This window comes from Dromiciops gliroides, chromosome 2 (genome assembly GCF_019393635.1).
Source record: "Dromiciops gliroides isolate mDroGli1 chromosome 2, mDroGli1.pri, whole genome shotgun sequence".
Taxonomy (NCBI): domain Eukaryota; kingdom Metazoa; phylum Chordata; class Mammalia; order Microbiotheria; family Microbiotheriidae; genus Dromiciops; species Dromiciops gliroides.
In genome coordinates, this window is record NC_057862.1 from 698964553 (window position 1) to 698976096 (window position 11544).

The 11544-nt window shown below is 51.1% G+C and overlaps 1 protein-coding gene across 1 annotated transcript in view; it reads left to right on the forward strand.

Annotated features, from left to right (window-relative positions):
* The window catches only part of TDRD15 (tudor domain containing 15), a 91614-nt gene extending 85626 nt beyond the window's left edge, over positions 1–5988 (forward strand). Inside the window, exon 7 of the mRNA XM_043981331.1 lies at positions 5864–5988. Coding sequence (XP_043837266.1) covers positions 5864–5889 — 26 coding nt within the window. The 3' untranslated portion in view covers positions 5890–5988. The remainder of the gene's footprint in view (positions 1–5863) is intronic.
* The last annotated feature ends 5556 nt before the right edge of the window (positions 5989–11544 follow it).

Consider the following 11544-nt stretch of genomic DNA (forward strand, 5'->3'; position numbering starts at 1 on the left):
TTTGTACAATTATATCCTCATGGCTCTGTAAGGTAGGGGCTATTGTTATCTGTTTTACAGTTGGGGAAACTGAGGCAGATGGAGCTTAATAGGCTTGCCCAGGGTCACCCAGCTAGTGAGTGTCTGAGGCCAGATTGAGCAGCTCTTACCATTGGGCCATCTGCTTCCACAGTATTTGTGCCAAGCACTGCCGGTGAACCTGATCTGTGGACACCCCCTACCCTAAGCCCAAGCCCAGCAAAGACCCTCATTTCCCCAGGAAGGCCAGCCCGGCATCCTCAGCCCCTCCTCTGTCCCCTGCGGTCTCCCCTCGGCCCCAGCAGCGTGAAAGGGCCACCCCCTCCCTGCCTTCCAGTCAGGGACCTCTCTTTAGCCAGAAGAGAACTGGAGACAAGACCAAGACAGAATTAATTTGATTTTGAATTAGTGCTCAATCTTTGGGGTCATATGGCTGGGGTAATTGAATGGTATTAATTAGCATTTTCTTTTAATTAACTTTGCATATGCCAAGTCCACTAGCAAACACCCCAGACAGGAGGATGCCTTGGCATGAGGACCTCTTCCAAAGACCTTAGATCATGGGCCAGGGCCCCAGACCCATTACATCTGACCATGCTGACCTCCTCCCTCCCTGGCCTGTTCCATGCCTGGGCACCCAGTCCTGGACCCAATCTCAAATGTTTCCCCTGGATCAGTGTGTTCACAGGCTCAAATATCTAGGTGTGGGCATGAGGATCACACAGAGACTTGCTTTGAAGAGGCTGAGGCAATTCGGGGGAGGCTACCTGTGGCCTCCACTCCCTTCCCTCTGGCACAGCCAGATCTGAGCCTCCAGCCCCCTAGGGTGGGCCAGGATCCTGCTCGTCAGAGATGTTGGTGATGAGCAGCTGAACACCGGCCCGCTGTGAGCCCCCAAACCCTCAGGGGCTAGGCCAGCGAGCAGGGTGCAGAAAAGCTGACTGCCCACAGAGACCGTCTCCCATGGGGACGTGAGGGGTCACCTAGTAGGGGTGGTGGCTGGGGTGGAGCACCAGGGGACTGTGTCCTTAGAAACAGAACTTTATAAAGGAGTGATGGAATTTCATTTCCTCTGGAGATGAAGGGTATGCTCAGACCTACTACCCTGGTGACTATGGAGACAGATGGTTGTTTTCCACAGAATTATGGGAAAGATTTTGTGCAAAGCCTTCAAGGACCCTTCATTCCATGGTATTGGGGGAGGCCCCAGCAGGATCAAAGGATTCATTCATTCATTCATTCATTCATGGGCCCTGGGTGACGCTCCCAAGGTCACACAGGTATCAAAGGTGGGGTGTGACCCCGTGGAGACTCAGGGTTCTCTGGGTCAGAGTTTTCTCACTCGAGGAAATCCAGGACACAAAGGGGAAAACAGGGTGCAGAGCATTTGGCTGGAGGTCAAAGGAAAGAGACCTGGGACTTTGTCTGTGGAGGGTACCATAGACTAAAGCTGCTTAAACTGCAGGTCACTGCCCTGTAGGGGATCACGTAACTGAATGGGGGGTGGGGTGGGCAGGAAAAGCTTGTCAGTAAATGTTTGATTTGTATCCCAATTGTATAGACCTGCATCCCTGGGATTGGGTAAAAATGTCTGGTGAAAAGGGCTCCTGAGTGGAAGGAGTTTAAGAAGCCCTGCTGTAGACCACCTGTAGCCCTTGGGACCCCAGAGTCAGAGCCATGAGGGACCACAGAGGTCTCCTAGTTCAACCCGTGCTCCACAGTGCAGGCGAGGACACTGAGGTGAAGCACTCCCTCCCTCCCAGCTCCTGGGAGTAGTGAGCTGCCTGTTTCTTGGGTGTACATAATTTTGTGTGTGTGTGTGTGTGTGTGTGTGTGTGTGTGTGTGTGTGTGTGTGTGGTCTGCCCAAGAGACTGGGAACTCCCTGAGGGCAGGGTCTTCTGTGTATCTTGGGTGCTTGGCACAGGGTCTGACACATAGGAGGTATTTAATAAATGCTAGTTGTCTAGATGACCGACTAACTGATTGTGTTGTCAGAGGAGATTCTTGTTGGACCCAAGGCCTCTTGAGTTGAGGCAGGACGCCATTCCAGACTGTCCACTCTGAGCATCTTCCCTCTCAGACAGTCTGCCACCTGCCTCACATACGTCTTGTATTCCCAGCTATCAGCAAGTCGTCTCCTCTATCACAGTGAGATCCTTGAGGTGTGTGTGAGGGGGGGCTGTGTTTCTGCTTTATCTTGTGTCCTCTGTGCTTAGCACAATATCTGGTGCATAGTAGGTCCTTCATTAATGCTTGCTGATTGACTGACCTACCCAGGTCCACGACTTCCCAGTATACTCCCATGGGCCCCAGCACCCAGCAGTGATAGCAGCATTTATCACATTCAATTAAAGTTCCTGGGCCCAGGGAAATGAGATTTTCTTTCATTTACAATGGATTTCGGGTCCTATTCAGCTGTAATCCAGCCGTGAGAGCGGCTTCAAGGCGCCTCATTTCCCTAGCTATTGTGAGGCCTCCCTGTTGGGCCAGAGCCTTCCCAGTTCTCCATGTTCATCGATTGCTCACCGCAGGCTAGGGGCTGGATGGAGGCTGCAAAGGTCGATTCTTCCTTCCCTGAGTTTTAGACTGTGCCGAGGGTTAGATTGGAAAACTCGCTCAGCTTACAGCGGTTGCCAGGCAGGCGGGGACTTGATTTCAATCACAAGCTCATCTCCAGGCCAGACGGAGCCCTCTCCCCAAGCCGGGGCATGTCCAGGATGATCTCAGCCAGAGGAGCCTTTTGTGCCCCAAGCTCAGGGGCTCCCTCCCCCTCCTGCCTCTGGGTGCCCTGCAGGGCTCTGCCTCAGCCTGGACCTAAAGAACTGGCAGGGACACCTGGGGGCTTCCACCCTTGCCGGGGTTGGTCATTCACTTGTACCGAGCGGTTATGGGGAAAGCGCTTTGTGCATCTCCAGAGTGGGTGCCTGGAAATGCTCCTTGAATGACATGAAATCATTTACTCTTTCACTCATGGAGTGTGTATGTGAGTGAGTGTGTGTGTGTGTGTATGTGTGTGTGTGCATGTATGTGTATGTGTGTGCCTGTGTCTGTGCCTCTCTGTGTGTGTGTAAGTGTATGTGTGTGTGTGCCTGTGCCTCTGTGTGTGTGTGTGTGTGTGTCTGCACGTGTCTAGGCACGTGTCTGTGGGAAAGCTCTCAGCCCCAGCCGGTTCAGAGCCCGAGGCTTCGGCTCCAGTGCCCACGGCAGTCCAGGCTTCAGAGGGGGGATTTCACTGATGGCTCCTTGAAAGTTGGAGCTCAGTTTTGGAGAACAGAGCCGATGCTGCTGCTGCGCTGCGGCCTGGCCCCGCTGAGACTCGGGCCCGGGACGCAGGCATGTCCTGGTCCAGAAAGCAACTGTGCTGCAGGAGTCAGCCAGGAGCCCAAAGCCCGAAACAAGCCCGGGAATCCTTAATGAGCCGCGATGTGCCTGGAGAGACCTTGGATGTCAGAGACAGCCATTGTGGTGGCCTCCTCTGCTGCAGCTGAAGCCTGGGGTGGGGGGAGGCTCGCCCAGCCCCAGCCCTCACTGTACATGAGAAGGGGAAGGGCCTGCCCCACACCACCCCAGGCTTATTTGCAGAACTCCTTGGTTTGCAATCTCTCTCTCTCTCTCTCTCTCTCTCTCTCTCTCTCTCTCTCTCTCTCTCTCTCTCTCTCTCTCTCTCTCTCTCTCTCTCCCCCTCCCTCCCTCCTTTCTTCCCTCCCCTTCCTCTCTCCCTCTCTCCTTTCCTCCTCCTCTCTCCCTCTCTTTCCTTTCTCCTTCTCTCCCTCTCCCTCTCCCTTTTCCTCTCTCCCTCCCTCCCTCCCTCTCTCTCTCTCTCTCACTCATTCTTTTTGTCTTTCTCTGTTTCTCCATCTTTGTCTCTTTATCTCTCTCTGCCTCTCAACTCGGCACCTTTGCTTATGTCCATTCCCTATCCTTGGTATTCTCCACCTTTGTCTCCTCTTAAACTAGTTTATCCACTTAAAGGCAAAGCTCCAGAGCTACCTCCCGTCCCCCTTCAGGAAAGAGCACTCCTTCCATCCTCTGGACCTTTGCTGAGCCCCACCCCAACCGTGGTTTTTTCTAGAACATTTATCTCATTTAGTTGGAATTGTTTTTCATCATCACCTTCATCCCCAGTCACAATGAGCCCCGCTCACATTGCCACAGCGCCAGTCCAAAGCCAGTTCTGCATGAAAGTCAGCTGACTGACTGAAGAGGGAGAGCAGCTCACTGGGTCCTTCCATCCCTGCCAGCTATTGTCCCAGATCTCTTGTGACTGACCTCATGGAGAAGATTGTCTGCAACTGACCCTGCACTTCCTCTCCTCTCACTCTCTCCTTAACACTCCCTAGTCTGGCCTCCAACTTCATCATCCAACCATGGCTACTCCCTCCAAAATTCCCAGCAATCTCTTAGTCACAAAATCTGAGGGCCTTTTAAACTCTCTTCTCTCTAGGTTTTTGGGACGTTCCCCTCCCCACTTCTCTTCTTCCCTTTCTCACTCCTCCTCCTCCTCCATCTTCTTCCCTCGGTCCTCCTCCAGAGCAGGGTTTCTTAAAATTTTTCCACTCTCAATCCCTTTTTGCCAGAGAAATTTTTTCATGACCCCGGGTATACAGGTATATAAAATAGTTATACATCATCTTAACTGTTGCCAAATTTTTCATGAACTTTCCATTCAGTTACACAGCCCTCCAGATCACACCCTCTAACCATAGGTGTCCCTCAGGGCTCTGTCCTGGGCCCCTTTCCCTTCTTTCTCTATCCTCAATTGGGGATCTCATCAGCTCCCATGGATTTAATGACCAGCTCTATGCTGATTATCCTCCAGTGTCTCCATCGTGCCCCAGTCTCTCATCTCCAACCAGGTGTCCAATAGACATCTTAAAGTCAACATTTCCCAAACAGAACTCATTATCCCCAATCCCTCCCATCTCCCTAACTGGCCTAGTACTGTTGAGGGGACCACCATTCTCCCAGTCCTCCAGGCTCACACCCTAGAAGTCATCCTGGACTCCTCACTCTCTTTCACCCCCCCCATCCAAAATGGTGCTAAGGCCTGTTGATTTCACCTTTGCAGCATCCCTTGTTGATTTCACCTTTGCAGCATCCCTTGTTGATTTCACCTTTGCAGCATCCCTTGTTGATTTCACCTTTGCAGCATCTCTTGTTGATTTCACCTCTGCAGCAATCCTTGTTGATTTCACTTCTGCAGCATTCCAATACATCCCCTCCTCTCCTCTGACACTGCCCGTACCCTGGTACAGGCCGTCACCACCTCAGGCCTGGACTGTTGCAGTAACTGCTGGGGAGTTGGCCTGCCTCAAGTCTCTCCTCTCTCCAGTTGTTAAATTGTTATCCTTAAAATGTAGGTCCATATCACCCCCTCCCTCTTCAATCACCTCCAGTAGCAACCTGTCACCTCCAGGATGATATATAAAATCCTCTCTGGCATTCAATGCCTTTCACATCCTGGTCTTTCTAGTTTTTCTTATAATCTACACCATCTAGTAACCTGGCCTCCTGACTGTTCCTCCAACAAGACCCTCCATCTCTGGGTCTGGGCATTTCTCCTGCTCTTCCACAGGACCTGCACTTCTCTCCTTTCTCATGTCTACCTCCCCTCTTCCCTGGCTTCCTTCCAGTCACAACTAAAATTCCAAATTCTATAGGAAGCCTTTCCCAACTCCTCTTAATGCTAGTGCCTTCCCTCTGGGATTATCTCCAATTATTCTGTCTAGAGCTCCTTTGTATATATTTGTTTGCTTGTTGTCTCTGTACAAAAAGATGGTTCACATACCAATGAAATAGTTAATGATTCTACTAACCATTTGTTATCACCCCTTTGTTTTCCAGAGGAGCTGTATGAAAATGTGGCCTAACATATCAAAAATCCTTTGTGGTGACAGAAGATGGACCTGGTGGGATGTGCCAGTAGTTTAAGTCCTGAAGTTCAAAAAGACAAACCGATCTTGGAGCAGACTTGGGAATTTATGGTCCTTCCAGGGACATTCTTATCTGCCAGAGACTCCCTGTCTCACTTTCCCAACATTCCCAAGCCATTCGGGGCTCCATGGACCTTCCAACAGACAGCCTTATCTGCAAGAACTCTGTTTCCATGTTCTCATCACATTATTTGCTTTCAAGGTTTGAACTGTCAGGCTGATTTGCGTTGTGCAAATGGAGGGAAGAACATCCTGTTGCAAACCATGAAGCAGGGAATTAATCAGATGTCGGACCTGACTGACAGTGATAAAGCCATGAATCTTAACTGTTCAAAGACTGTGACTTTACTGCTTAAATATTCCCCTGTCCCAGGTTAAAGAGAGTCACTCTCCTGAGAAGCTTGCATGCTTGCTTTGTTGTGCTGGCACATGCCATACTGAGCTGTCCCTCACTCTGATTTTCACAGGACATAGTCTGACTTCTCTGTTAACATCTCCCATGTTAGATTGTAAACTCCTTGAGGTCAGGGATTGTCTTTTGCCTCTTTTTGTATCTGTAGCACTTAGCACAGTTCCTAACACATGTAAATGATTAATAAATGTTGATTGACGGGGGATTGGTTCTGTGTTTTGTTATTAAGGCTCAAGCAAAGATAAGTGGCACAGTGGATAGGGAGATGGTCCTGGAGTCAGGAAGACCCAAGTTCAAATCTAGCCTCAGATACTTTCTAGATTATGACCCTGGGCAAGTCACTTTGTTCTGTTTACCTCAATTCCTCATCTGTAAAATGAGCTGGAGAAGGAAATGGAAACTACTCCAGCATCTCTGACCAAAAAACCCCCAAATAAAACTAAACTCAAATGGGGTCACAAAGTGTCTGACATGACAAAAAAATGACTGAATAATAACAAATAACAGTAAGTGATCCTGATGTGTATGGTGTGTGTGTGTGTGTGTGTGTGTGTGTGTGTGAATTCAACTGCTCCATCGATTAGCCCCTCCCACTTAATATAATTAACACAATGTTCTACACTCTGATACTTCTTTCAGGTAAGAATCCCTCCCATGAATTGATCAATCACAGGCATGAAATTAAGTTTGAACAATCTAGTTAATCAAACGGAGAAGGAATAGAGGCTTCAATTCATTGACTGCAAATGAAATGACCTTACACAGAAAGGCAATTAGGATGGGCAGAGCAGCCTCAGATACACATTGGGAGGCTTTAGATAAAATAGCGACAGTTTGGCTTCCAACATTCCAGTGCTGGTCTAGCCTGGTGCTGGAGGCAGCTTCAGCCAAGCCCCTGAGAAGGAATCACTGAGGTGGGGGTGGGGGAATGGGGAGAGCCTCTCTTGGACTTTCCATGTGTGTCCCAGCACTGTGGCCTTCCAGAGCTGAGGGCAAGCTAGAAACGCAAGGAAAGGCAGTTTCAGGACCTCCCAGAAAGCCCAGAAGAAAGCTACACTATTTCCCAGAATTCTATGAGTATGCCCCAAAGCACTTCCAGTAACAAGGATCTGTGAATTGCTCCTGTGCCACAGTGCTCTCTAAGCCTGAACCAGCTTTGCTCAGACTCTATAAGAACTGGGGGAGAAGGTGGCCCCAGTCTGGGGACTGTCTTACTATCACTTTAACACATGTACTATTTCAGTAAATATCAGTTTCCAAAAGCTAATCAATCTGGCTGATCAATGACAGTCCATGGGGAAAGCACTCTGGTGGGTGATTCTAAGGACTCCCAACTGCTTGAGCTGCTCCCTAGACCCTGGACGGAAGAAACTATGTGTGGGGCCATGGGTCCCATCATGGACTCTGGGGTAGCTGAATGGCTTCCCAGGGGAAAGACCAGAAGCATTGGAAATGGATCTACTTTCAAAATGTAAATGGGGATTCTATTCTTGGGGCCAACCAGGCCCATGGTACCCATTTCTCCCCTTCCTTTTTCCTTCTAATGTACATGCTTCTGATTTGAGTGGTCATGATCACTTCTGCAGAGCCTCTGGTCAGACTGGTGTCGTCATTGTCAGCTGCAGTCATTGTAATGCACACACACATGCACTTGCAAACACACACACACACACATGCACACACAGAGTCCCTTTTCAATCTCAGATCAGATAAAGCAGCTTCTTAGCTCTCAGACTTTATGAGTTCTTTCCACAGGATGTTTTATAACCATTTTAGAAAAGAAAAACACACACACAGGGAAGAAACTGGGTAGGAATGGAAGAATCCGACGTTTTCTTGTTCTGGAGCCAATATTTGGGGTAGGTGAACAGAGGGCCTGCTGACCAGTGGGGAAGCAGTTTCCTTGACAATAGTGCTAATTGGATTTGTGCTGTATGCAATTGCCCAATTAAGGCATTTTAATGAGTTCCAGGAAGGCATCAGGACAAACAGGTATGTGGGAAGTGGTGGTGAGGTTGATCAGTCACTCAACCAGCCAATTAATCAAGGCTTCTAAGGTGCCCACTGGGTCCCCAACCCTGCTCATGGGGTTGCTGTTGACAGAGGAGACATATAGGACCTGGTCCCTTCCATGAAGGAGCTCATGTGCCAGGGACTGCGTGAGCCCACACAGAAGGATGGGCTGACAACACACAACACTGTGGATGCTACAGTGTGGCCTAGTAGATAGAACACCAGATCCAAGGTCACAGACTCATAGTCTGAGAAGTGAAAGGACCTCAGGGGCATATACCCATATAGTAGCAGCTCCCACGATAATATGCCCTACAAGAGGTTGTCCGGCCTCTTCTTGAAACCCTTGTCTAGGGGCTCACTTTGCCCCAGGCTCAAGTGTGATAGTAAATGTCTCTGCTCAGCCCCCTCCTCTGGAGGCTAACCCAGTTCTGGGTATACAGGACCTGGGATAGCCCCGGGCTAGTCTGACTGCTGAGGAGAGGGTTCGCTCCTTTTCTCATTGTTTGAAGTCCTGGGGGAAATCAATGACAAGTTTGGCTCCTGTCTAGAAAACCATTCTGGTCCAGAAGGATACTCAAGCTATCATGTGGGTCAGGCAGAAGACAGCTGTTGTTTCCTCCACACCAAAGGAAGCCTTAAAACTCAAAAGTGCTGTTAACGAGAAATGAAAAATGAAACCTTCTCCCATGAGGCAGGCTATAGAGCACATCTTGTTTTCCTCTCCTGTGAGGGTGGTACTGTCGCATGGGGCTTCTAAGGATCTGTGAGGGGCTGGACTGGGCACCCAAGGACAGTGAGTGGCCAGTGCGCACTGGCCAGGAGAGGGGCAGGAAGTCCTCTGCCCATTGGGTGGACCCCTTGGGAGAACACTGCATAGGATGGGCCCCAACCTGCCTCCCTGGAGTCCCAGCCCCATGGGGGCTTTGGAATCAGGGGCAGGCAGTCAGCGAGGCCTCTGGGCCTCGAATTCCTTCTGCTTCTCCAAACTGTGCTCCTCTCAGGAGGCAGTGGAACACCCCCAGGCTTCCCTGACAGTTCCTCTCTGACTCCTCTTCCAAGGTGTGTTTGCTTCAGTCCTGGGGGGCTGTGTGTCCCCCCTTCTGCCCCTGGGCATCACCACAGCCCTTCTTTTCTCCCCAGAATGACTTTGAGGTGGAATCTGTCTCAGGGTCCCTTGCAAATGCATCTAAATGTTGAAGTCATTCTGGGGTGTCCTCTCCCTGCCTCCCCCATTTGCCATGGACTTCTATGACTTTCCAGCCTCTTCTCCCATTACCACAGTGACAGAGGTGTGCCATGGCCCAGCCCCAGTAGGAGCCTATCTGAGGAGAGGAGCTTCCCCTCCTGCTGGCTGCTCACCTTTGGCCTTGGGAGGTTCTAGACTCTGGAGACCAGAGTCCCGGTACCGGCATCCCTATCTGGGATGTCAGGGCCCTCCACCAGTGTTCCTCACTCTGGACTTTACATAAAATGATTCTCCCATGTCTAAAATGCACGACCCTCCCTGGTTTCTTCATCTTCCCCTTGGCCAAAGTCTAGGGGTGTGTTCAGTAGCATCTCTGCTCATGTAGGAGCAAGGCTTCCCACTTCCTTCCCCCCAGAACCCTGAAGGAGGCTCCATCATCCCACCGAGGCCCCACCCGAGACTCCTTTGGCCAAGACCAGGGAAAGCTCATCTCTGGATACTCCTGAAGGGACTGAGCTTGGGATGGGCTTGCATTGATCTATGCCAAAGCTGGCTTTTTCAACACTGGTCCAGGATGGGCCAGGCCAATGTGGATTAGAAAACGGGCAGGGAAATGAATAGGTGGTCAAAGGAGGCCAGACACATTCCGTCTTGGGACCTGCCCTCACCACCAAAACTTGCACGCAGATGCCCAGACACATGTGTGAGCATGACTCAGGCCCAACAGTGTTAGGGGTGGTTCTTTTCCGAGGAGCTGGTCTGAAGGAGGCTGCAGGGAGTCGCTGTCCAGGGTCCTAGGAAGGGGAAGGATCTGGGATGGGGGCAATCAGACTGGCACTGAAGGAGCTTACAGGCTGCTGGGGGACCTCTGTGTCTCCACGGGGTTTCACCTTTCCCCCAGGACCAGGGCAGCTGGGTGGAGCAGCCATTCTTTATCTCTCCCCCATTCATGCCCAATGGGTATTCCCCTGCTCCTCTTCATCAGAGCACCCAAGAAACAGGTCGTCCCTCACATCTCTCAGCTTCTCATTGTCTCAGTCCTCTGCTCCAGAGTTGAATTGCAGCTCTGCTCTCACCCTCACACTCCCCATTGTGCCCCCTCCCTTGCCCTGCCCCCCAGGCTGACAACATCCTGGGTTTGATGGCTGCCCTTGGATACCCTCTCAGCCCTTCTTGCACCAGGGACCCAGACTTGGGGCTTATCCTTAGATGCAGCAGCTCCAGAAAGAGATGGGATGGGGTGGGGGTGTCACACACATATATCCTGCCCTCCATATAATCTGATTGGCTCGGGTGACAGCTGTAAAGAGGAGCCCTAAAGAGAGACAATCAGGCCAGCGCAGGAGATGCTAATGCAATCAGGCCTCCGGAGAAGAGCAGCAATTTCAGTAGATTAGAAATCGCATCTTGGTCTGGATCTCACCCAAGGAAGGAGAGCCCCTTTCCTTCATGGAGGGACAGCCAGCTCTGGCAAAGCTCAGGGGGCTGGGCTACTTCCCCTCACTGCCTGCCTGACCCACTGGCTGTGGGAGCAGAGACCCCACAGGAGCCTCCCCACCCCCATTTGTGTTACTGACAAGGAAGGGCCTGGCCTGGCTGGTACCCCCACCTCAGCTTCTGGCCCTGCGGGCCCAGGCCTGCTCTCCTCTGCTCTGCTGAGATCCCTGGGATGGCCCGGGGAGCCCCCATGATATTTACAAAGCCCTTTGCCTATGCCATCTCATGGGAGGGGGCTGCTTCCCCTGCCTGTGTCATAGCCTGAGGCTTGGCATCTTCACACGTGAATAAATGGGGGGAATTGGCTGTCCAAGGACTCACCTGCCCCAGCCCTCACAAGCCATATAAGTCTGTCAGACTCAGGACTTGAACCCAAGCCTCTTGACTCCTGTCTGATAGCTTTTCTTCTGTCCTCACCTGGATACAACAGTGTCAGAACCAGGATGGACCTTGGGAGTCAACTGGTGTTTTCGGGTCCTTT